Source organism: Archocentrus centrarchus, chromosome 4 (assembly GCF_007364275.1).
Source record: "Archocentrus centrarchus isolate MPI-CPG fArcCen1 chromosome 4, fArcCen1, whole genome shotgun sequence".
Classification (NCBI taxonomy): Eukaryota; Metazoa; Chordata; class Actinopteri; order Cichliformes; family Cichlidae; genus Archocentrus; species Archocentrus centrarchus.
In genome coordinates this window covers 33,971,405-33,998,780 of record NC_044349.1, presented here as the reverse complement: position 1 = coordinate 33,998,780, position 27,376 = coordinate 33,971,405, and the positions used below count along the sequence as shown (strand labels likewise).

The following is a 27,376-nucleotide window of genomic DNA, read 5'->3' as shown; positions in this document are numbered from 1 at the left end:
CAGGTGAAAGGTTTATGGCAAACACTTCACAGAAGCACACACAGACTTAACCAATTTTGATGAACACTCGCTGTCACTCTGTGGTTCAGTGAATGATTTTCTTTGGGAAATGGGATGAATGCCATGGTTTGTGCAATGTGCAGCTCATTCTCTTGGACTTACACACTCCACGTAGATAAAATGTACATTAACACTGTACAGACTATGTAAAAAGAAGTATATACACAGAAAAATGAAGCACATGTAACAGTGAAGATTGCTTTGGAAGGAACAGTGGTGTTTTATTTAAGTCTAATTAATTAAGTGTAGATTTTGTTACAGTAATCAAAGTGCCAATTTTAACTCATCTTCTCCAACAGGTTTCTATCCATGACCTTTTTAGAAAACAGTGTTTTAAAGTCCTGATATATTTGTTATTCGTACTTCACAAAGACGACATCTGTCTGGAGAAGGCACTCAGCTTTTAATATAAGACGTATACTACGGGGTGGGGTGGGGGTACCTATCCTGGCTGTCATAGAGTGAGAGACAGGTCACTAGTCTGTTGCAGGGCTACATGAGCAATTTCTGAGCAAAGCTTACTGGAATGAGCTAATTTCCCTTTCCTATGAAGAAGTTCCCTTCCAAATAAGGAAGCTTCAGGCAGAAGCAAGGGGGGTAAACAAACTGTCTCTAAATTATGGCAGATGTTGGTTTTATATGTCAGGACATAATAATTATTTGGTCCTTAGCATTTCTTAATTAGGTAAATACAACCTCAGATGAACTATAAAACATGATGTGTAAGTTTTTCCACATACTGCTTCTCCATTTTGGTTTAATCTTTGTTAAATAAATTAAGTACACCCTTACTGATTCCTCAGGAACTAGCAGGAAAGCCAGGTGCTGATTAAATGTTCTTGATTAACTGACCATTAGCAAGTTTGACCACCTTTATAAAAAAAGAAATATTGGCAGTTTGCTGGTCTGGAGCATTCAGGTGTGTGTTAACACCTTCCTAAGAGTGGATTTTCCAGCAGATTCACCCCAAGGTCAGGTCATGCAATGCTTAAAGAAACTGCAAAAACCCAAGTGCTACATTGCAGACTCTATAGGCCTCACTTAACATGTTAAATGTTAAAATGCATGTCGAATTGAAAAAAGAAAAAAAAAACATGAAGCATTGCATGTTTAGAAATGCTGTCAGAAGAAAGTCTCTCTTATAAAGGCAGCTGTGGCTCCAGCTGAGTCCTTTATCAATTGGAAGGCAGTAGACTGCTCCAGATGTCTGGTTTGCAAGCTGTAGCACCCTTGGGCAAGATACTGAACACCAAGTTGTCCCTGATGCATCCATTGGAGTGATGTGTTTGTGTGTGTGTAAATGTTAGAAAGCACCAAGACATAGATAAAATTGCTGTGTATACATGTGTGACTGGGTGAATGAGATTTGCAGTAGACGGTGCTTTGAACAGAGTAGAAAGGTACTATACAAGTACCAGTCCATTTCCCAGCTCTGAAAAGAAAATGGCAGCAAGACTTGGATTGTATCTGAACAAACTGGGATAATGTTCTTTGGATAGATGAGACCAAATAGGACAATCGGGCCATAATGCAAAGCACACCACATACTTTATACTACGGGGTGATGATTTGGATATGTTCTGCAGTGATTCAGTCAACCATGAACACCTTTGTATACAAAAATATTCTAGAATCAAATGTGAGGTCAAATCTGTCCAACAGCTAAAACTTAGCCAAACTTGGGTCCTACAACAATGTAAGAAGGACAATGAGCCCAAGCACATCAGCAAATCAACAGACTGACTTAATGAAAATAATCACTGTATTGCAATGGGCCAGTAAATTCCACATCTCAACCCATCTGAAAGTCTACGGTGGGACATTAAGAGTTGAATGCCTGCAAACCTCAGTGAAATGAAGTAAACAAAGAAGAGTGGGATAAAATCCATCCACAAGGATGTGAGACTGAGTCATACAGCAAATGATTATTTTTAAGTTACTGCTGCTAAACGTTTCTATAAGCTAGCGTGTGGAGAAACTAGGTACATGGGGTGTACCTGGTTTTTTTCACTCACTGCATTTAGGCTGTTTTGTATTGGCATGGTGCATTGGTTGTTGTTCATCTGAGGTTGCAATTACCTAATTTTAAGACCTAATAAGGAGTAGATCGTTTTTTTTATTATGCCCTGATATGTAAACTTTGGAACTGACAAAGGGTATACTTTCTTTTTTTACCATGACTTGTAATACAACAGGAAAATGCTGCGACCACAAAGTGTCTTTGGATCCAGCTAAAAATCTGTTTAAAGTATTACAATAATTGGGCAATAACAGGCACAGTTAACAATAACACATCCCATCTCATACAGAGATGTGTTGAGTTGCACAAATATGAGCAACATACACATATTGACATCTTCAGAAGGCAGAGTGGATTACAGTAAAACCTTTGTCACCCTGAAACATCTCTAGCTTATCAAGTGTAACTCATTTAGTTACATATTATATTACAAAGTATCATAAATATGTTCAACATTGAGGTTCTACCTATCTAAATATATCCTAATTTGCAGAACAAAAATGTGGTTCAAAATTTTTTTTGAACATAGAGGTTTGACAAAGGAGCTTTTGGAAACCTCTTTTAATCCATCCAAAGGAACAAGGAACCTACTGTCAAAAGCCAGAAAGAGTACATTTTCAACATGTATTAAGGAATGAAGTTTTTTACATGAACAAAAAAAGGGAAAGTTTGGTGGATACAATACATATGTACTGCTGAAGTGGAGCCTTTAAAGATATCTATCTGGATTTCATCCACTTTTATAAGAAACCAGTTTTGTAATGGATAAAATATTCACTAATATACATCAGCATGAAAATTCCCCCAGCTCATTACTTAGATTAAGACAAACAGTGCGTATTACAAAAGTTCTGAAATGTAACGTTTGTATGCCAGTAAGGAATTATATCAAAATATGCAGAATATGAAATATGAAAAACTTTCCAAATGCACAGTCTGAAAGAAGACGATGTGTCTTATTCTCTTCATTAAAACACATTTTTACATGTTTTTGGTTTGTTTTACATCTTCCAGTTTTGGAGACTGGAAGATGTAAAAATATAAGTGCAACTTCTGCCTTTTTTGTCCCATAAATTGAGACATGGTAGCCTACTGAATTAACTTAGCTGAAGTTGTTGACTCTCCTCATTCAAGCATAAAGACTTTAACTTGTGACAAAACTCAGCTAATCCTTGAAAATAACCAAATAAGATGGACAGTAAAAAGTAGCTAGCTAGTTCTCCCCATCCAGGTCAGATGTCATGACACACTACCACCTACTTACATGCTACATGTAAAAAGGTTTTAATAGTTAAAAAATAGCAGCTTTCACAGTTAAAATTATAAACAAAACCCAAACTTGTTTCTCATGAGTTGTTTTTTTTAAAGAACGAACACAGCCAAATGTTTGCTTTGATTTCATGTGAAACCATTTAGTAGGCAAGAAGCTTCATGGAGGGCCAGACTGACTGTGTGTTTGTGTTTTAGGTAACAGATGGTTGTAGATAGACCCAACAAATCAACCAGTTAGCATGCAGATGTAGAGTTTTTGCTCTCTTCAACTTGAATTTATGTGACAATAGGAAAATAATCTAAATTAACAGTAAAGACATGTTTCAGTATTTAGAATCTAAAAATCCCACAATTATTTGAAGCTCTTTCAGATAAATTTTGATTTTTTTTTTCCATTGGTTCCTACTAATGAATTGGTAGCCAGTGTAGATGATGTTAAAAAATGAAGCTGAAGGGAAGACTTCAGTCCTCCAGGTTTCAGTTGTACCTAATTGTCCACTGTCACTCACACACTGAAAGAAGACTGGAAGTGTAACAGATGCTGGTTTAATAAACAATTCAAATGGCAAACTAACATGGTGTTACACATCTCATTGTAGAGCAGAACACTCAGTGTTCTATAATCATGTGTCATTTGAACTTCTAAACCCTCAGAGCACAGCAGAGGCACAGTTTTGGATTCAAATTCTTTTAGAATCACTGCTACAAACAATCTTTCAGACAGACAGCTGAGAGGGACTCGTGCTGCATGACTTCATGAGACTTTGAGGGTTTTCTTAAACATTCAGCCTGGGGATTCATAGCAAATGATGTTAAAGTAACCACAGTCACCCTGCTCTGGCAAAAAAAAAAAGCATTTTCTAGAAAGTCCTGAATCTTTACAGTTACATGTCTCTCCTGCATGGAATATTTGGTTCTTTCGTAGCCGTGTTCACATGTTGCTCACATGGTCTACCATAGTGTTGGTGGATTTCCATCCTTCAAGCAGCACAATACAGAATGGGCGGAGTATCTTAAGTGCCAAGTTCCATGTGGCAGGGTCCCGATCTCCTGGGTTTTTCCGGAGGTCGAGGGTCAGCTGATGCACGGGGTGATGTGTCCTCAATCTCTCAGCAAACTCCTGTAGCTCAGCAGCCTGAATGAAGTTTGAGCTGCATGAAAGACAGCACATTAAAACATGATGCAAAGTAACATTTAAAATAATTCCTACTATACCAGTAATACCAGTGGAACCTACCACAACAACTCCTTCATTCAATCGAACACTTAGATACATCCAAAAGTCAAAAATAAAAGTTTTTATTTAGACGTAATGAAAAGTAACAGGATAGGATGTACTATTGTTTTCATCTTCGTATGTACCTGATATTGATACTGTTGTAAAAAACATAGTCCTTATGGTGTTATAATGACAAGTGATGCAGTTAGATTCTCTTGATAATTATTATTGTAATCAAGGTTGTTTTATGAAATTTAAATTAAATATTTTCAATATTAAAAATTAACATTAAATGAAATGAAAGGCATTATTAGAATATGTCACATAACACTGAAAAGTCCGTCATGTACAGCCTTCTGAATTTTTCCTTGCTGACCTGAAAATAACTTGCTGGTGCTCAGCTCTTACCTGATATCAAGTCGTTTCACCAAGCTAGGTGAGGATCCTGAGAAGAGCTCTACCAACACACACGTGTACTTAGCTGTTGACACAAGCAGTGATGTTAGTTTGAATGATTCCATTTGCTTTCTAATCTCATAATGTATTGGGGGGGGGGGCAAACAGCCAAAAAGCTACTGGCGACTAGCTGCTTCACACTGAAATATTAGTGCAGTAGCATAGATAAGAAATACACTGCTCAAAAAATTTAAAGGAAAAATGTTAGTTAGACATCAGATCTTAATGGGTGCAGGGGGCCTTGATATTTATATAGATGTGGACTGGATACTGTGTTAGGAACAAAAGGATGCCACATTGTTTGACAGAATTATCAGTCAACAAAAGGCTCAGTTCAAAGACACCCTGAAAATCAAAGTGGAAAAAATTATGTGGCACGCTAGTCTTTTGCAGCAACTCAAAATGGGACTGAATAGCTACTATGGCACCACGTGCTCATATGTATGCCTGACAACATCGGGGCATGCTCCTAACGAGACAACGCATGGTGTCCTGCCGGATCTCTCCCTAGATCTCGACCAGGGCACGACTGAGCTCCTGGCTAATCTGAGGTGCAACCTGGCGGATTCAGATGGACCAAAACATAATGTCCCAGAGGTGTTCAATTGGATTTAGGTCAGGTGAGCATGGGGGCCAGTCAATAGTGTCCATTCCTTCACCCTCCAGGAACTGGAGGGTGAAGCTTACCACATCAGGAACCCAGGACCCACCACATGGGCATAGGGTCTGACAGTGGGTCCAAGGATTTTATTCTCAATACCTAATGGCAGTCTGGGGGCTGTTGCCTGGCCTGTTGAGGTCTGTGCATCCCTCCATGGATATGTCTCCCCAGACCATTACTGCCCCCACATCAAACCGGTCATAATGAACAGATCTTTTCACATCAGGGTGAACCTGCTCTTATCTGTGAAAAGCACAGTGGTGGACTGCGGGTTCTGGTACTCTACAGCAAATACCAATCGAGCTCCACAAGCTCCATCTCCTCCATGCTCTTAAGACTGCTAGGAGACACAGGAAACCTTCCGGCAGTAATGAGTATTGATGTGCCATACTGGAGAGGTTGGACTACCTGTGCAACCTCCATAGGGCCCAGGTATCACCTCATGCTACCAGTAGTGACACTGACCGTAGCCAAATGCAAAACATAATCAAAAAAGGTGAGGAGGGAAAAAATGTCTGTGACTTCTACTTTTAAAACCATTCCTGTTGTGGGGGTTGTCTCATTAATGTCCCTCTAGTGCACCTGTTAATTTCATTAACACCAAAGCAGCTGAAACTGATTAATGACCCCTCTGCTACTTAACTGACCAAATCAATATCCCAGAAGTTTGACTGACTTGATGCTAGACTCCGATTAAAAATGGTTCCTTTAATTTTTTTTGAGCAGTGTATAATGATTATGCTTACCAAGGCGATTTTGAGCCAGGCTCAGTGTGCGGAGAGTAGGTACTGCCTTCAGAGCAACCACAAGCTGCCGTAGACTCTCTTCTTTGTCACTACAGCTCTCCAGGAGGCGGCAGTCATTCAAGTGCAGCTCTGAAAGAGCAGAAGAAATAATACATAATTCCAGTCTGGACTTGGTTCAGTGAAAATGATCAAGCATGACCTGTTCTGTTTCAGACCTGAAAGAACACTGATGGAGATAAATTCAATCACCTACCGTATTTTCCGGAGTATAAGTCGCACTTTTTTTCATAGTTTGGCTGGGGGTGCGACCTATACTCCGGAGCGACGTATATGTGACATTTATAACACATGAACCAAAATACTCCAGCCACTTGACATCTCCGTGAACTGCAGCTTTAAGGCAGTCTTGCGTAACCTGTGGGCGCAGTGGATGATGGATGGAGAGCACAGCTTAACGGCAACTGGGAGAATGCGCCACCCAACTTTCCTGGAAGTCATTGGATGGATCAAGAAAACATGGGCTTCAGTGACAAACCATCCTGTTGGGATTCAGAAAGGCTGGAATAATTGGAACTGCAGCTGACGACGAGTCTGACTAACGCGACACAGAAGAGGAAGCGGCGCTTCGTCTACGGAGTGTACGGAATTGTTTAGAAGTGACACCGAGGATGAAGAATTCAATGGATTGATGGTTTGGTTAACTTGTTAGTATGTTCTTTATGCTATGGTTATCTGAATAACTTAATGTTACGTTAACATACCGAACACGTGTTCGTTGTGCGTCATGTAGCTGAATGTGCTACGTTAGCATAACGTAGGCGTAACCGTGTTCGTCCTGTTCTTTAATCCATTATTATTTTAAATTGCCGTTCAAGATGGAATTTCTGCTCTGGGTCTCAGATTCTATCAACCCCCCCCCAAAAAAGTGCGACTTATAGTCCAGTGCGACCTATATATGTTTTTTTCTTCTTTATTATGCATTTTTTGGCTGGTGCGACCTATACTCCGGAGCGACGTATAGTCCGAAAAATATGGTATGTATGCTCAAAAAAAAGAAAAAAAAAAGAATTTGCAAAGTGTTTGTTAGTTATACATGTAAGCATGTCACGTTAACCACATTTGTATTCAAAGCTTTTACTGTGTGTACTGCACAATTTTTTCTGCGTACTGTATCTTAACATTAGTTTGTTTTAGCCTGAAAAGTAAATAATTGCATTTCTTTAATTCAGTTTTATTTATATAGCAATAGGTCACAACAACGATCATCTCAGTATTTTTTTTATTGTAACGTATTGTATTGTAACACTGTACATTAGAGAAAGAACCCCAAGGGGAAGATAAACAGACACAACCAGAATGCTATCTCCCACAACTGGTGAGGGTTGAAAGACAAGAAAGCAAAGAGGAGCATATATACACTCTGAATTCACATTTGAGTTTACATTTTCCTTTTCTTACCTTCCAGCCTGCAGTCTCTCAGCAGATTTAGGATGTCAGGGAGGCAATCAGACAGCTTCATGTCCTCCAGTTTGAGGACCCTCAAACAACAATTTGACTCTAAAAAAAGGTAAATATGTTACTGACACCGATTCAGAGCACACTAGCTTCAGAGATAAACCAATGAATCAGTCAGGCCAAAATATCTGTTTAAGATATCTTTATTGTCATTTCCCAATACAATGAAATTTTTTTGTAGCCATCCTGCAGGTGCCAACATAATAAATACAAAATAGAAATAAAAATATAAATAGGATAAATAAGGATCTGGTATTTACAGTGAAAATGGCAATAACAGATTATTTACAAAAAACTGAGTGCAGTGTGCTAAAGTGGTGTAGTGAATGTGCAAGTGGATGTGAAGGTAGAGCTATTGTCTGTTGGGTTGCTGTTCTTCAAGTGATCCAGGATGAGTTGCTTGAAGCACTTCATCACCACCGGCTATTGAGAGACCTGATCGCTGATTGTTTTGGCACAGGGATGATTGTCACAGGCTTGAGGTACGTGGGGACAGAGGCCTGCTCCAGGAAAATGTTAAATAGGTCTGTGAGCACTGCTGTTAGCTCCCCTGCACAGTACTTCAGAACCCGTCAGGTCCAGTAGCCTTTTTGGGGTTGATGTGCTGCAGGGTCCATGTCACCTCATGGGGGCTCAGCACCAGTGGTGAGGGTTCCTGCTGACAATCAAATCTGCCAAAGAAGCGGTTCAGGTTGTCTGGGATGATAGAGTGGGTGGCGCTGGTGTGGGTACTGTTGTAGCCAGTGATGTTTTTGACCTCCTGCCACATGCGTTGGGAGTCAGCTCTGTTGAAGTGCTCCTCGATGTGCTTCACTTCCTTGATGCCTTTCCTCAGTTTAGACCAAGCTGTTCTGTTGGCCTAACCATCACCTGAGCAGAAAGCAGCATCTCAGGCCCTCAGCAGACTAATAACAGCACCATTCATCCGTGGCTTATGGTTGGGGAGTATGCATACTGTCCTCTGTGTGGTCACTCTGTCCATGCAGAAGGTGATGTAATCCACTATGGATAAGGTGTAGGTGTTGAGGTTTGTGTGGTTGTTGTGAGTGGCAATCCTTTTAAAAGGCTCCCAATCAGTGTCCTCGAAGCAGTCCTGTAGTCTGTCCATAGCTCCTTCTGGCTAGACCCTGATGGTGTGGACTGTGGTCTTCATTCTTGCAATGAGTGGTGCGTATGCAGGAGTTAGAAGCAGGCTGATGTAGTCAGACTGGCCAAGGTGGGGGAAGGGGGTCCCTTTGTAAGACTTTGGTATGTTACAATAGACTTGGTCCAAGGTATTGCTTTCTCTGGTCAGGAAATCAATAACCTGGTATAGTCCTGGCATCACAGTTTTCAGATTGGTGTGATTAAAGTCCCCTGCTATTATAAACACGCCATCTGGGTGGTCATTCTGCAGCCTGTGAACAGCATCATATAGACTCGCGCTAGCTTCATATTAGATTGTGGCAGAATGTAAAGAGCAGTGAGGAACACCACTGTAAACTCCTGAGGCAGATAGAATGGTCTGCATTTCAGCGCTATAAACTCCAGGTTCAGGGAGCAAAAGGTCATCTGATGACTTAGCCTCTGAAAACAATACTATTGTGGTGTAGCCAGGAGGCAAGAAGGCCATTATGCCAGTTAAATAAGTGTCAGAAGAAAGCCAGTGGTTTTGAGACTGCATTTTGATCAAGTCATGTCTTTTACACTCTCCATACAGACTACATACCTGCAAATACCACTTTGACTATAAAACCAGAAAGCTTCCAATAAAAAAAAAAGTTTTGACTGTACTGATTCTGAATCTGTGTACAGAGATTAGTAAATGTAGAAACACAGTCAGCACTCTGGAGAAGATTGACAGTTCTTCAATCGCAAAACATCCTATGTGCAAAAAAATTAAATCTCAGGAACCTGTATCATGTTGTTTGTTTGTGTTTTTTGGCTTTTTTTTTTTTGATAAAATCCAATCTATGCCCTGCATATTTTTTGGGATAAAATCATCTGATCATTATGCCACACCACATCAGCTGATGTCATATCTGTTATCATTGATATCTGCTCTGTACTCGCTCATGCTCTCCCCACATCAAGGGCACACAGCTCCCAGAACAGAGAACAGAGTCTTCACATATAAATTACTGCAGAAGGACATAATCAAAATACTGATTTGAGCAAACGGTTGATGGTGTTTAAGCTGTTGATTATTTAATCAAAAGTTATTCCCTTTTTAACAGATCCTTAGAGATAATGCTTTACGGTTTGCTGCATGACTTGGACTTCCCTGCCTTGACTGAGATACTTGCCTCTCAACAAACTGGTTTTATTAAAAGGCACAAATTTCTGTAAAAGGCTCTCACATGTAGAACTTTTTAAAACAGCTGCTCCTTATAGACCTAAATAACATCAGGTGCAAATGCAGTGATGGTTACCAGGTTCGTAAATTAATGTGGGACCGTATTAAAATCAAAAACTGTGTACGTGTTCATGGGTTAGAAATTGCAGTTTCTTACAGGTCTTGGCAGGCAGTTATGTGTGGATGTAAGCAAACACAGTATGTGTAAGTACAATCAGTTCATTCCTATTTTGAATCTTTGGGATGAGAGCCTTCAGTGTGGCAGCCCCCACCCTCGAACTCTCTCCCTTCTGACCTTTGCCACGCCCCATCACTGGACTCTTAAGAAACTTTTGAAAAGTCACCTGTTCAAAAAGGCCTTTAATCTCTAGTTTATTTAATTATTTATTTTTTCTTTATTTACACTCTTTGTACAAGATCCTTGGGTTTCTTGAAAGACGCTATATAAATCTAAGTTATTATTATTATTAGAATTTCTGTCTATGTATGCAGGGCAGAAAATGTCCTCACTGAAGCTTCATCTTCACAAGAAGACTTGGACATTCAAGCTGTGCTGAATCTTGTACACTGATGTGAAATATTACCTGAAAATGTGGTAAGAAATTGGCTTTGAGAGAAGCCTGTGGGTAATCTCATCCCAGCTACATGAAGAAAGGTGAGATATGGAGACCGTCTCAGCAAACATATCATGAAGTGCACATCTGTCTGGAGTTCAGCTATTTTGATTGTTAGCTTCTCCAGAGGGAACTCTGCTGAGAGAAGGTTAGGGAAAGGACACATTAGCTTGAAACATAATATTAAAAAAAAAAAGAAAAATTCAGTGTTCATCCACGCACTTATATGTGTTACAAACTTCAACATTAATTTATAAACACAAAGCCATAAAAATACAAATGGTAAAGTAAATAGAGCCCAGTCGATATTTTGGCTTATATTAGCTATTTGACAATATTTAGGTATTGGCATTTATAACGGCTGATAAGTGAAAATTTACAAAGTAAAGATGAGATAGGAGAAGCCCCATAAACCATATGAGTGTTGATGTTGCATAGTCTGTCCACAACAGTTTTGAAAAGGTTGTTTTCTTGAAGAGCACAACTCTAACTACAATTTGAAGTATAAATTGTGTGGGTAGACCAAAATTTGTGGGAGTTAAAAAAAAAAAAAAAAAAGGAAAGTAAAACAGTTCAAGTTCTTCAATGGGTGATGATGTCCCTCCATAGTAAACCATTGAAATTTCTGAAAATTTCATTAAACTTAAACTGTCACTGTCTAAAAACAGTGAAAGATATCAACACCTGAATAGTTCAAGGTCTTGGGACCTGTTTAAAGTTTGAAATTTTTCTCTAGCTGAAAGTATGCTGAACTAGTTAACTCTCAAAGTAAGGTGGGTTTGAAGAGGATTTGAAGCTTTCTCCATTCATTTCAAATGGCAAAAATAAAATTCATAAAAAGTTAAATATTTTAAAAAGTATAAAAGTTACAGAAAAGTAATAGCACACTTCTCCAGAAAAAAGCTGAATGTTACCAGAACGGTTTCTGTTGCACAAACGGCGCAGAAGGAGTTAACGACTGAAAATTGTGCGGAAGGATAACAATAATGTGAATGCTTAACAGCATTCACATTAATAAAGATTTGGAGAACAATTATGTCAATGCTGTTAAGCATTCTAAACTGAAGAAAGCCTGAATTGTGATGTCCAGATGAGAAGGTTAAAGTATCTTCAAAACTGCTAGCACAAAACTGGTATGCGGTGGTTAGAAACTTCCTAAAGTGGTCAATGGAAGGACAAGTGGACCAAAGACAGGGTCAAAGGTCATTGACGTACAAGGGGGAGTGAAGGCTAGCTGTGTGATCTGATAGCTAACTCAGTTTGTACCCTTACTGAAAATACACTGCTCAAAAAAATAAAGGGAACACTTAAACAACACAATATAACTCCAAGTAAATCAAACTTCTGTGAAAACAAACTGTCCACTTAGGAAGCAACACTGATTGACAATCAATTTCACATGCTGTTGTGCAAATGGAATAGACAACAGGTGGAAATTATTGGCAATTAGCAAGACACACTCAATAAAGGAGTGGTTCTGCAGGTGGGGACCACAGACCACTTCTCAGTACCTATGCTTTCTGGCTGATGTTTTGGTCACTTTTGAATGTTGGTGTTTCACACTCGTGGTAACATGAGACGGACTCTATAACCCACACAAGTGGCTCAGGTAGTGCAGCTCATCCAGGATGGCACATCAATGCGAGCTGTGGCAAGAAGGTTTGCTGTCTGTCAGCGTGGTGTCCAGAGGCTGGAGGCGCTACCGGGAGACAGGCCAGTACACCAGGAGACATGGAGGAGGCTGTAGGAGGGCAACAACCCAGCAGCAGGACCACTACCTCCGCCTTTGTGCAAGGAGGAACAGGAGGAGCACTGCCAGAGCCCTGCAAAATGACCTCCAGCAGGCCACAAATGTGCATGTGTCTGCACAAACGGTTAGAAACCAACTCCATGAGGATGCTATGAGGGCCCAACGTCCACAGATGGGGGTTGTGCTCACAGCCCAACACCGTGCAGGACGCTTGGCATTTGCCAGAGAACGCCAGGATTAGCAAATTCCCCACTGGCGCCCTGTGCTGGTGCCCTGTGCTGGTGCCCTGTGCTCGATGAAAGCAGGTTCACACTGAGCACATGTGACAGAGTCTGGAGACGCCGTGGAGAGCAATCTGCTGCCTGCAACATCCTTCAGCATGACCGGTTTGGCAGTGGGTCAGTAATGGTGTGGGGTGGCATTTCTTTGGAGGGCCGCACAGCCCTCCATGTGCTCGCCAGAGGTAGCATGACTGCCTTTAGGTACCGGGATGAGATCCTCAGACCCCTTGTGAAACCATATGTTGGTGCGGTTGGCCCTGGGTTCCTTCTAATGCAGGACAATGCTAGACCTCATGTGGCTGGAGTGCGTCAGTAGTTCCTGCAAGATGAAGACATTGAAGCTATGGACTGGCCCGCCCGTTCCCCAGACCTGAATCCAATTGAGCACATCTGGGACATCATGTCTCGCTCCATCCTCCAACGTCATGTTGCACCACAGACTGTCCAGGAGTTGGCGGATGCTTTAGTCCAGGTCTGGGAGGAGATCCCTCAGCAGACCATCCGCCACCTCATCAGGAGCATGTCCAGGCATTGTAGGGAGGTCATACAGGCACGTGGAGGCCACACACAATACTGAGCCTCTTTTTGACTTGTTTTAAGAACATTACATCAAAGTTGGATCAGCCTGTAGTGTGTTTTTCCACTTTAATTTTGTGTGTGACTCCAAATCCAGGCCTCCATTGGTTAATACATTTGATTTCCATTGATGATTTTTGTGTGATTTTGTTGTCAGCACATTCAACTTTGTACAGAACAAAGTATTCAATGAGAATATTTCATTCATTCAGATCTATGATGTGTTATTTGAGTCTTCCCTTTATGTTTTGAGCAGTGTAGTCCAGTAATTGAATAATATAGACTCAAACTAGTGGTATTCATTCAACTTAATCACAATCAGGTGATTAATCATTAAACAACAATAACAACAACATTTAGGAGATTAGAATATAAAAGTAGTATTTGTTTTCATACAACATGAAGCACCTTTAGTTTGTAGTTTAGGCACGTCTGGCTCTGCAGACATGGGGTCTAGTAAGAAGCATGGTCCCCACATCACTGTATGGATCTCCACATGCAGGGATGTCAAGTTGGGGCTTGAGTCCAGCAGGATCTCAACAAACCTGGAGTTTGGCAGAACGCTGATGCTCAGGTCAGTGATGCGGTTGCAGGAGCCGTCAGACAGGCGTTTCAGTGCTCTGGCCAGGGACAATACATCAAGGTCGCTAAAGGCTGCTGCATAGCCAAAACAGACAAGACCCATCACAGATGGGGATATCCATTAATAAAAAATATATAATAAATTTAGAAATCTGTATAATATTACAGTGACATAACAGAAAACCCTTCAGCAGATATCTTATTACCTTCTACAAAACAAATTTTCCCTGATTTGCAGGCCATGATACTCATGTGTACATGAATGTTACTAATGCACCCATACTACATAATCTGCTAACATCAGCGTATTATGTATAACATCATTATAATCATAAGGAAACCAAACATACTGCAATAATGTTTACACTCCAGCAATACTGCTCATCAGTAGCCATGACAGACAATGCTCAGCCAATAAGAAGTTGGCTCCACAGGTTATTCAACAAGGCTGCTGCCCAGAACTGATGGTACTTTGAACAAACTGGCTCTTTTCCTGGAAATTTGGGATTCCCCAGTTTCTCACTATCTAGCTACTGCCAGCTGTTCAGTAATGTGGGTCAGCTGCTAGATATGGGGAATCTCCACTTTCTCCATTTCAGTCAATAATGGTCAAGTAGGTATAGCCAATAACATGGCAAAATATGATCACATGATTAGGCTAAGCCAATCAGGCATGAGAAAGAGCCTGCATATAATTAGCAGATGGATAGATGGGACGGTATAACATCATCTTCCCGCATTATTTTACACGGGAGGTTAAAAAGTGTGCTTTTAATTTTTTTTGAGCAGTGTATAAACATGGAATTGAGTGAGTAAACCTGACGAGCATCATCACCTTAAATTTAATTTGATGTCTGCTACCTTTGATATAACCCAACATTGACCATGAATACCATAGCTAATCTTCCATGTTGTATACTCTCCAGATAAATACAGAATTATGAAAATCTTGTTGCACATCTTTGAAGAGTAAAGAACACATAAGCCAGATTTCATGATTCAACTCTTTGTGGTTTTGGAGTCTATAGACAGGAAAAGTAAAACCCTCATGGACAGAAGCCCGGATGCATGGACAGTAATATGTCAATATCCTCCCACTTTATATTGGGCGGTAGAATTAAAAACAGATTATTTCTGGTGTTTCATTCAAAGAATGCAATAAATTCAAATAATGTAATTTGACAAATATTTAATTTTGACCCTGCAATCATTACTGCAGTTTGAAGTCCAAAGTGAATCCCTCTAAATGTTCCTATGGCATGGGGAAAATCCTGTGGTGGAATTGTGACTAATTAAACTTTTTTTTAATGCCAATGGTGTGTTCCACAGTTCTAATCTAACTGCAGTAAAATATTGTTGTCAGTGGTATCAAATGGTGCATTGGGGTTTAGCAGGACAAGCAGAGACATGATTCCAATGTCAGAGGCCATAAGACCAATCATAACGTTTATTAGTGCTGCTTCTATGCTATGTTGCACTCTAAATCCTGACAGAAACTCTTCAAATAAGGCATTTCTTTGCAGATGATTGCCCAGCTGTTGTACAACTACTCTTTCAAGACTTTTTGTAAATAAAAAGGAAGGTTAGAAATAGGTCTATAATTAGCTAAGACAGCTGGTTCAAGTAAAAGCCTTTTAAATAATGGTTTAATTACTGCCACCTTAAAAGCCTGTAGTAAGTAGCCTATTAAATTCATCATATTTAAAATTAATGCATTGATAATGGTAAGACTTTCTTGTAGGAATGGGGTTTGTGGCCATTTATTTATGCACTGCTTGCTTAAGATCCTGGCACTTCAATTGAAATGATATCTAGACTCTGACTGGGCCATTTCAAAACTTTGATTATTTTCATTTCCAGCCATTCTGTTCCATGACAGTTCCTGTGAGTAATAGTAGGAAGCAAGAAAACACAGCTATTGTTACAGATATTGTAAAAGCACAGATACATGATAATAAGGCTAAAGTGCCCCATGAACCCATCCTAAAAACACTGGCATATGAGAAGCAAACTTACAAATGCTTTGAAGAGTCAGAGAGCGAAGGCAGAAAAACGTGGGGAGGGCACCATTCAGGACCTTGAGGGAGTCTGACCCACACTGTCTGATCTCCAGACAATCTATCTGTCCTCGAGGACAAGCCACTGCCAAGGGACTTTTACGTGGAGTAAAAGTTCTACAGAGAGACTCCGGATCCACAGGAAATTTTCCCGATGCCTCCTCCTCGAAAGAGTTCAGCTTTAAACACTTGCATGGACTGACATCATAATCCTGACCATGTGAAGCCCTGGTCTCAAGACCTGCAAAGCAACTGGCCTCCTGCAAACTGGCTGAAGCAGCTTGTGTAATACAGTTTCCTCTACTACTGTGCATTAGGTTATTGAGCGACGGGTCTACATACTGACATCCCCTTTCATGAAGGAGCCAGGCCAACATGATAGGACACTGCACATCAACAACAAGTTTTGTAGCCAGCCCATGATCTATCAGGCGGTGGAGAATATACAACGCAATTTGTGTCTTTTGTTTCGACAGATCAACAGACTGAGATATACTAATACTCTGGATTTGCTTCTCTAAGAGGTTCAGAAGAGGCTGCTGCTCTGCAGTCAAAATACAAACACCCTTAGGCACACTTGAAAGAAGCAAAAAATGTTTGATACACTTGGCTGCAGCCCACAGGAAGGATGGAGTGTTTAAATTGTTCAAGTTTCTGTTGATGTACTTGTTCTTGAAGCCATACAACACTAGTGGGAAAAGTATTCTCATAACTTCATGTTTGGCTGCTTCTTCTGTGTGTAAGTCCACTGCCTGAAATATAAAACAGAAGAAATATCATATCTTATTTCTAAATATTCACTACATGTCAACATACTAAAGAAGCAGGTACACCTACGTAGTTAGGGCCACAGATGTCCTGTAGGACTCCAACCCATCCAGAGAGAGTGGATATCCCTGGAAGAAAGCAAACAAAAACATGACCATACCATGTCTATGAGCAGCAAAAAAAAAAAAAAAGATACACACAACACCCTCTCTGCACTTCAAATCACAGGTCATACCTCTCTGATTGAGGGCAGGCTGAAGCTCATCCAGCTGACATATAGTCAGGTGAGGAAGAAGATCCTGAATAAGAGGTGCTGGGAGATCTATGTCACAAAAGACAGATAAAGATACAAACAGAGACACCAACTTCATCCCAACAACTGAAAAAAATAAGCTTGAAAATGCTAGAAATGACACAACGCTGCCACTACTAAATATCTAAACTTGGCGCAAAAAGTACAGAAATTTGTTTGCTTCTTGGAAATCATTCTGTTGGGAAGCCTGTTTGTTTTCACTTAAATGGTGCCACATTTGTAAGCAAAATGCAATTTATTTGATTATATAATTCAAGTCTGAGGAAAGAAGACAAACTGGAAATTTAAAAATGTATTCACTTAACAAACAGGGGCCTCGGGAGCACGTCGAAGAACCGTTCACAGCCACAACAGCCTGACACCTCCTCCCCATGCTGGACACACACTGCTGTGGGATGGCATCCCATTCTTTAACCAGCATTTGTCACAATTCAGACAATGTGGTTGTGTTCATTACCCTGACATGAACAGCAAGCTGAGCACAAGTGTTCAATATGGTCAGGATTACAGACAGGCCATTCCATCCTCTCCACTCCCAAATTCTGGAGGTAGTCTATGATAAACCTGCTCTGTAGTGGCGAGCATTGTCATCTTGGAGTTTGGTCTCAGACTGGTTGCAAAATCTCATCTTGATTGTCAGTACTGGGATACCAGAAGCTCAAAAAAAAGTCAATAGCAGAATAAGCTGTTTGGTACTGACAGAAAAAACATTTTCATGAGCATAACTCACATACTCAGCTCTGCTGCTTAACCCACAAATGCATTCTCCTTAATGTTGCACCATTTAAGGGGAAATAAACAGGCTTTCCAACGACTTATTGCCAAGAAGATTGTTACAACAATGAAATAACTGACCAAACACAAATTTCCTTACTTTTGGGCTCGGTTTATATTGAGTATCAGGACAGTCACAGACATGGAAATTAAGCATTTTGTGATTTAATAATGAATTGTGCAATAAAATATGCATTACTAAAATTCACTTACAAATCACTTTTTAATTTCTTTATTTAGACAAAGTAATTCATTATTTGATCATTTAAATTATATTTCTGAATGAACTATCAACCTAATTAAAAATAAAATTTTAATTCAGAATTAATAAACTTCTTCATTTAGTATTTCCATGACTCTTTTGGTCCTTAAAGGAAAAGCAATGCAAATTAGCCTTGCAGTGGAATGTAAGGAGCTCTCTGATTGGTTAGAGCACATGTCAAACTCAAGGCCCACAGGCCACAATTTTATTTCATATGGGTATTATTGTGGGTAAATAGCGCTCTCACCACTTATACTAGAAATCCGACTGTGCACTGCAACAGCTGCTGGGCAGGTCAAGACTTGTGCACTAACCCATTTTCCCACGTTGTCAATGACACATTGATCACTGATCAGTGGATAAAATCATCGGTCAGCACAGTGACATTTAAGCTAGCTTGACCCCCAAAAATACCCAAATAAAAAGTGGACTTTGAAAACAAGGATTTTCAAAGCGGGTGGGTGGCAGAGGACCTGTTCGCTGACATCAGAGGTAAGCCGTGTGTCTCTTTTCCCCGCCTGCGATGTGTGGGGAAAAGAGTGAACTGGTGCAGACTGGGAGGTGGGAGGCACAGATGCAAAAAGGGAACGCCACACTTTTCCGGCTGAGGACCACAGCCTCAGAATTAGAGGTGCTGATCCTCATGCCATCCGCTTCACACTCTGCTGCAAACTGTTCCACTGCGAGCTGGAGGCTAACACCTGATGAAGCCAACAGGACCATATCATCCACAAAGGGCAGAGATGAGATTCTGAGGCCACAAGGCAGAAGTTTTCCACCACATGGCTATGCCTAGAAATTCTGTCCATAAAAGTTATGAACAGAATCAGTGACAGCCCTGGTGAAGTCCATAACCCACAGGAATCGAGTTCAACTTATTGCCAGCTATATGGACCAAACTCTCGCTGCGGTTGTACAGGGACTGAATGGCCCACAACAACAGCCACATACCCCATACTGCCACAGGACCTCCCACAGGATACCCCGAGGGACGCAGTTGAATGCCTTCTCCAAGTCCACAAAGCACATGTCGACTGGATAAAGAGTCCTTCCACGACCAGGATGGAACCTGCATTGTTCCTCTTGAATCTGAGGTCGGACCCTCCTTTCCAGTACCCTGGCACAGACCTTACCGGGGAGGCTGAGAAGTGTGATCCCCGATGGTTGGAGCCCAACCTCCATTCTCCCTTCATAAAGATGGGGACCACCACCCCAGTCAGCACCCCCCAGAACTCCATGCAATGTTGCAGAGGTGTGTCAACCAAGACAGCCCTACAACACCTAGAGCCTTCAGGAAGTCAGGGCAAATCTTGTCCACCCCATGGGCCCTGTCACCAAGGAGTTGTTTAACCCTTTTATTCCGAATGCATCGGCCGTGGCACAACATACTTCAAAAGTGCCGCCGTTCACAAATACCATAATACCCCTATATGGCTGTGACGTGCAATTTCTGGGCTTTCAGGAACCGTTTGCATTTTTTCGATAGGACAAACGGTTGCGGAGTTACGGTAAAAAGCCAGCTGATCAACATTCCTTTGATCAGCCGACTCTACACTGAGACGCCACGTCTCAATCAGCTGTTCGCCACTATTGAGGGCAAGTAATGGGCGCTTCAGCGGCAATCGCCTGGCGTTAAAGGGTTAACAACCTCAGTGACCTCACCCCCAGTGATGGGCAAGTCGTCCCCCTCGTCCCCAGACTGCTTGCACTACAGAAGGTGTGTCAGTGGGATTAAGGAGGTCTTTGAAGTATTCCATCCACCGCCTGACTATAACCTCAGTAAACTATGTGAGTAGAGCACCGCTTTCCCCTCCAGAATCGCCTGACGGTTAATCAGAATTGCTTTGAGGCCGTCATTATTACCTCATTATTACCTTCCAAAATCACCATATCATCCTACCCATTTCTCTATAAGAAGGTATTTGAAAATCCATGAAAAATAAAAATCTACTTTTTTCTCCCCTATATTTTTTTTCAGCATGGCACTGGGTACTTCTGTTATTATCTTACATTTTGCTAAACACCTTAAGGGACAAGTTAAAGGTCAAAGGCCTCTCTCTATTTGTCTCATCAGTATCATCAACCTGACACTGCCAAAATGACACTGCCTACCTACCTACCTACCTACCTACCTACCAGGGTGAGCCTGGTAGGTAGGTAGGTAGGTAGGTAGGTAGGTAGGTAGGTAGGTAGGTAGGTAGGTAGGTAGGCAGTGTCATTTTGGGTGTCATGTTTGTCAACAATGTGTTCTTATATTTTTGTTAAAGTCTTAGAATTTGCCATTTCAGCTGACTTTGGGACAAAATCACTAATATCAATAATAAATTGATAATAAAAGCATTATAAATTGAGGTTTTAGTCTCTTATTCTTAAATTGGTTGTGCAAAAGCATTACAATAAAAACAAATAAATGGAATGCAAAATTCTTTAGACTAGAGGCTTTAAATTTGATGTTATTTCTGAAAATACATTATTATTGGATTGTTATTAGTAGCGAGTGTGACTTTAAGGTCTACATATAAAACAGGTCGCCAAATATTCCAGTCTTGGATTTTGTAAGACTATACTGCTTCTTTTCCATAAAAGAATGACATTTCATATTGTCTGACCACAGAAGTTTTCCACTTTGCCTCAGTCATTTTGTATTTGTAGAATTAGAAAATGGCAGAATTTCTGGATCATTTTAATCATATAGCTTTGCGTGATAGAGCTTTAGCCTGCATCTGTGGATGGCACAGTGACCTGTGTTCACAGACAGTGATTTCTGGAAGCCTTCCTGAGCATATGCAGCGATTTAAATGACAGATTCATGACTGTTTTTAATGTAGTGTTGCTTGAGCACCTGAAGATCACAGGCATCTAAAATTTCAGCCTCATCCCTGTGCACAGAGATTTATCTGATTATGTACTACATGATGAGATGCTTTCACAATTTTACACTGAGTAACATTATTCTGAAACTGAAACACAATTTGTAGATGTAGCTTTTTGCAGATTTGTGAACCTCTGCCCATCTTTACTTCTAACATCATGTTACTGCCCATTTTTTTTTAACCAATCAATATGAATTAGCTGCAAAATGTTCCTCCAGCTGTTTCTTTTCAGCACCAGTTCCTTATCTAGCCTTTTGTTGCCCCAGCAAAACTTTGTTGATACATGTTACTGCCATTAAAATTCAGTGACTTTTTTCCATTAAAAATATACATTTTATCAGTTTAAATATTTGATATGTATTGTATTAGGTTTTTAGGTACCAGCAAGTCCAGGTTAATGCCACTGGAAAACAACGGCCATGCAGTGAGTGAATGAAATTGGGAAAACGTCAGGTAGCGTTATCATAAAAAATCCTGGCCCCATAAAATAATTTTTTAAAAGAATGAAGAGTGTTTAATTCTCCTTCCAATTGTGAATTGGTGTATCCTTTGATTCGTGAATAGTCAATGTTAACTCACTTCCTCCTGAGTGCACCGCACCAGAGGACGGGCCCCCTTTGAAAAAATCCCTCTGCACTCTGTCGCCATTGACCTTAGGTAATTTCATACTCATCCCCAGAACCCCAGCTCTTGATACATACCTCCTTTGCATAGAATAAAATTTTTAGGAAGAAGTCACAAATTTCAATCAAAGTTTTTAATATCAAAATACAATATGAACAATTAAAAAAAAAAAAAAAAAATATATATATATATATATATATATATATATATATATATATAAATGTGGTACCAAAATAAAGTGCAAAAAACAGGCTTTTTAAAAAGTTTCAATAACAATGAATCAGCAGCGACAGAGCGCAATCGTTTTTAAAATATGAATCCCTGCTTAAACATATGAGAGCTGTAACCGACGTTACCTTTGTTATCGTATGGTTATTTCCAGGTGTTCCCAACCTGTATTTCCATTTCTCGGGAGCTGCACATCAAATTATGTGATGGTTATGGTATAGGATGCGGGAAGCATAAATCAAGCCTGAATGATGAAGATGGTAATAACAATAATGGGAAATTACCCTTACAGGCCAATTTTCACAGGCTTCTTCCAAAACAAATGACTGCTCTGAAAGATGAGGCGAGGGCAGAAAAATGTCCTGAAAGCATATTTAGATGTTAATATCTTAGAGGTTTGGTTTCCTAAGTGCTTCAAGAAAAATAGGGTAACTCTCCTTACATGTTTGAGTCAATGGTGGTTTCCAGCTTCAACTGTGCACACATTACGTCATAACTTTATAAATATTCCCGCTCATTAAGTGATAATTGACTTATGTACACTAGAGGATATGACTTACAGGAATACAGACAAAAACCATGGCTATCTCGTTTACTTTTCTGTGCAAGGGGGCCTAAAATCCACTTTTTTAGCAGTTTTACCAAGGTGCAGGCAGGGGGTGACTTTGATATGTGATAGCTTAAAGACCATTTGAGATACTGGGCTGAAACTGTGTGTGTGTGTATTTGGTGCCAGTACATAATTCTATGGTCTATTCTGAATAAAATCTGGGTTCATAAAAATTATAACTCATTACATTTTGTTTCTGTTTACATGGTACACCGTTTAAGGACTTTAAAGTTCTTCTTTGGACATTGGCTGCCTTTTCACTCATTTTCAGTTCAGTCCTTGTACCTGACCATTTTCAGAGGATATTTTTGTTTGTTTGTTTGTTTATTAACTCTAACCTATGAATATTCAAACATTAAAAAGACACCTAACTCAAGGGACAAGCCACTGTTGTGTCTTCACATACAAAATTGTCCTTCCAGACAAGTGGAGGACAAAGGAAGAAGTGGCAGGCTTAAAACCATGCAGTAGATGAGCAGTATCTACAGGTCATGTCCTTAAGAAACAGACCCATCATGCACTATCATATGAGGAAAGCATCAAATTGTGAACACACTGCCAATGCAGTAAAAAAAAACACCTGAAAAAAAAACCGAAAAAAACAAAAACACTCCCTGCTAATAATAATATTAATAATATTAATAATGTTTTTTCAGTAGCGCTCGCTAAGATGCTTAAGTACCGCGAGCACAACACTACGGACATCTGTAACAACTGGTTATAGCGCTATAAACGACACATCAATTATATGGCTTTGCCTCTTTAATCTGTTTGCATGGGGTAAGACCAGGTGATGGAGGATACGCCAGTATTATGTATTATTGTTCCGCTATTTAGGCTCAGATCGTTGGATGCTTGACAGCGCAGTGACAAGAAATGCAAACTTTCTTTAGACGTGTTAAACCTAAAGTAACGAGCCTGTTTTGAAAACGTAAGAAGTAGAAAGTACAGATATTTGTGTAAAAATGTAGTGAATAAAAGTAAAAAGTGGTCAGAAAAATAAACACTCAAAGTACAGATACCTGAAAAATCTACTTAGTACAGTAACAAAGTATTTGTACTTAGTTACTTCCCACCTCTGGTTATGAGCCTTTAAAGAGTAATGGCCAAATACACGATTATATCTTTCCTTTCTGCAGTTAGTGTTGCCTCTTAATTTGTCTCTGGTTCCGAGACATGCACAGTTAGCTATGTGGCACGTAATCACAGTTTCAAACAGTTAACATTATAACAACTTACCGAGAACTGCTCCAATTCTCAAAGCAGCAAAATGCTTCTTCACAGACAGGAAACATATTTCTTTCAGACTTTGGTTCTTCGGTATTTCTTGCTCTGATTTGCAGCCGGTGTCACCCATCTCCGAGTAATTATGTGTGTCTCATTTTCCAGTGTCGCTGACAACTATACAAATATCAATGACCCCATGTGTATCAACTCTTTCTTGTACATGGTTAACTGCTCTGCTCTAATCTGGTCCAGTTAGCCCTTCTTCTTCTTCTTCTTCTTCTGCTGCTTCTTCTTCTTCAAAATTTTAATGTCGGGTGACAAACAACGAAATGGTGCATTACCGCCACCAATTGGTGTAGAGTGTGCATTGGACTGTCGTAAAAAACAAAACGAAACAAAAAACAAATAAAATAAATAAAAACAAAACAAAACTCAAATCTTACCAAACAATTTAATTCGTCTCAAATAATGGATTATTGCCTGAAAGCTTTTATTTCTTGAATCCCTCTGAAACAACTCAATAAGATCCGATTTCTTTTTCATATCACCAAATTTTTTAATCAACTGTCCTCTCTCAGCCCTATATTTATGGCAGTACAATAAAACATGTTCTATAGTCTCATCTCCTCCTGTACAATGCTTCCCCATAATAAATAGTGTATCATTTAAACCTGTGTGTCCAAATCTAAATCTTGATATGATTGTCTCCTCTCTCCTACTTCTTCCTGTACTTTTCATTTCTCCTACTTTCCTTTGAATTCTATAGAACCACCTTTCTTCCTCCCTTTACTTTGGCCACCTCTCCTTCATTTTCCCCTTTACCTCAGACTTACTAAAACTAGCAGTTAGAGCAACTGACAGGCTCTTTGTGGCTTCCTTGGCTATCCTATCGGCTATTTCATTTCCTCTGACCCCATAATGTGCCGGCACCCATAAAAAAATCGACCATAAGCCCCATCATAGCTATCCTGTACAGTATCTGCTGAACCTCTATTAAAATGTCTGGTCTGCTTCTCAAATGCCCATACTGCAAACTGACCAATGATTAACTTGAGTCTGAACATGTTATTGATCTTAATGTTATTACCCTTTCTACTTAAATGCTAACAGTATTGAAAGCAACCCATCATTGACCCTTTTCACCACTATCTATCTATCTATCTATCTATCTATCTATCTATCTATCTATCTATCTATCTATCTATCTATCTATCTATCTATCTATCTATCTGTCTGTCTATCTGTCTGTCTGTCTGTCTGTCTGTCTGTCTGTCTGTCTGTCTTCCTGAATTGTATGTGGATTCAAAATAATTGCCCTTCCTATCCAGTAATGTGAAGTCAGCAGGTGCATCATAAAGTATCCATGGTGGCACTGTGGGCAATGGCACAGTCTGACTAATAGCGACCTGATCCAAATTAATTTTAGTAACTCTCTGACTCACTGCCTTTATCTTTATTCCTATTCTCTCCTTTTCCCCTTGTTTCATCATACTCCTCCACCCTTAGCACTACCTCAGTTACAACCAGGGGTGAAAGTAAGCCGGTGCGGTCCGGTACTGCGTACCACTAAAAGATTCTGCGGCGGTACACAGTACCTGCAAAAGTTGGAGCGGCTGTCTGCTGTAAAGGTGTAAAGGCCGAATGAGGTGTCAATCAAAATGGGAGGGTCGAGCCTTTCATATAAAATGCACTACATCCTGGAGGACAGGACACTGCCAGTTAACGGGCAACGACAGAGGTTTTCCAGAGCCAATAATAACCAGAGGGCGTAGTTTTTTCAGGTGATTTTGGTTCGGCCAGTTAACAGGTTAAAATGTTCACCGCTAAGTTTAATGTCGGTCTGTGTGGGGGACTGAGTCAAAAACCAAGAGGAGTCACAGGAAATATTAGAAAAATAGGGTTTTTTATTTTAACTCAAAAAATCAAAATTACAAAATGCTGAGCTCATAAAAGAGGTCAAAGAAACAAAACTGAACTCAGACAAAAATGTGCACAAACAAACTCACTGCACAAACAAAACATAACTGACCCACCTAAGAAATGACACACAAGGGTATATATGCTGGCTGATCAGACCATTGACACACAATAGGGGGTAACTAAACAGAATACACCAATCACACCAAAAACCACAATGCAGCTAAGTTTGTTAATAAACTAAACACCAAAAAACACTAAAAGCAAAATCTTAAAGCTCCCATATACAAATGAGTCACTTAAATGGAAAGCTTTATTTAACTAAAGAAACAAAGCCCCTCCCCTCTACCAGAGCTGGTGGTGCAGCCCAATTTATCCAGTGTACAGGTGTGGTCAGTCCTGGCCAACAGCTTGTCAGGCAACTCCCCAGGATCAGAGCAGGTAAGTACCGGTAAAGAAAAACAAACTAATTATGAGCATAAACAAAAATGAACCATGGGTTGAGAAAAATACAAGTGAACTAAATGTGCGCGCTTACAAACAGAACAAATGCGTTTAATTAAACCAACCAATTTACTGCAAACTAAAATGGTATTTGTATGAATAGTGCATAAGGGAGTTACCGACTTTGCTGGAGTGTGGCCATAGGTTTGGCCATCCCAGTCTGCTTGTCACAAACTATCTAAATTAAAAGCAAGTAGAGATTAACTAATTGTGCTTCATGTTATTCTGCTCAATTTCCACAACACAGCACTGCTCAAAAACACTGCTTATGACCAGAGATTTCGTTTACGCTACATGAGAGTGCATTCAGCTCCAAAACACAGTGGTTGCCAGGAGGATTGAGGTTTGCAAAAGTCTGGTAGTTATTTCGGTCCAGAAGTTTTGTATTGGTGGACAGAGCCAGAATGCTTGGAGGTGGTCATCAGTTGTGTTAAGTGTGCATTGTGTGCAAACATCTCAGTTCCTTAACAACAAATATATATTCCAGTATATATATATATATATATATATATGTGGCCCAGCCAGCAAAGGACAGGACATTTGTCTGGTCTCCAGCCTCGATCTCTCGCGAGACTAACCAGTTTCAGTGACAATGACAACAATGCTCCACCAGGTGGGGCTGTTTAACCCTCTATTTAATCGCTTCCAATTTCACCTGCGATTCACAGAGGAGTATATATATATATATATATATATATATATATATATATATATATATATACTCCTCTGTGAATCGCCACCTTATCGTGGTGGAGGGGTTTGTGTGTCCCAGTGATCCCAGGAGCTATGTTGCCCGGGGGCTTGTCCCCCTGGTAGGGTCTCCCATGGGTGAGGGTCCAGACAAAGAGCAGTTCAGAAGACCCCTATGACTGTAACAGCAAGGGAACAGTTTACCCTGCCCGGGAGAGGGTTACCGGGCCCCCACCCTGGAGCCAGGCCTGGGGAGGGAGCTCGAGGGAGGGCGTCTGGTGGCCAGGCATTAGCCCGTGGTGCTCGGCCGGGCGTAGCCCGAAGAGCTTACATGGGCCTGCCCTCCTGTAGGCCCACCACCCGCAGGAGACGTCGCAGGGGTCGGGTGCAATATGTGTCGGGCGGTGTCCAAGGATGGAGGCCCTGGCGGACCGATCACCGG

At 40.4% G+C, this 27,376-nt stretch overlaps 1 protein-coding gene across 2 annotated transcripts; it reads right to left on the bottom strand.

Annotated features, from left to right (window-relative positions):
- Positions 1-3,876: 3,876 nt before the first annotated feature.
- On the bottom strand, positions 3,877-24,085 carry lrrc41 (leucine rich repeat containing 41). Of its 2 annotated transcripts, none has more exons than XM_030728146.1 (10): positions 23,836-24,085; positions 17,148-17,234; positions 16,982-17,040; positions 16,104-16,896; positions 13,914-14,162; positions 10,869-11,036; positions 7,893-7,991; positions 6,435-6,563; positions 4,980-5,052; positions 3,877-4,503 (listed from the first exon to the last, which is right to left on the bottom strand). In XM_030728146.1, exons 1-10 carry the CDS (start codon positions 23,951-23,953, stop codon positions 4,284-4,286), a joined length of 1,995 nt encoding a protein of 664 aa, XP_030584006.1. In that variant the 5' UTR covers positions 23,954-24,085; the 3' UTR covers positions 3,877-4,283. The 2 variants fall into 2 exon arrangements, with proteins under 2 accessions (XP_030584006.1, XP_030584007.1); XM_030728147.1 differs by having other exon boundaries at positions 10,869-11,033.
- Between the last annotated feature and the right edge of the window lie 3,291 nt (positions 24,086-27,376).

Coding starts and splice junctions, on each gene's coding strand:
- lrrc41 (XM_030728146.1), bottom strand. CDS start 23,953: ATGGGTGACACCGGCTGCAAATCAGAGCAAGAAATACCGAAGAACCAA. Junction 17,235..23,835: donor GAGAATTGGAGCAGTTCTCG/GTAAGTTGTTAT, acceptor TTTGTGACATAG/ATCTCCCAGCACCTCTTATT. Junction 17,041..17,147: donor GCCTGCCCTCAATCAGAGAG/GTATGACCTGTG, acceptor GCTTTCTTCCAG/GGATATCCACTCTCTCTGGA.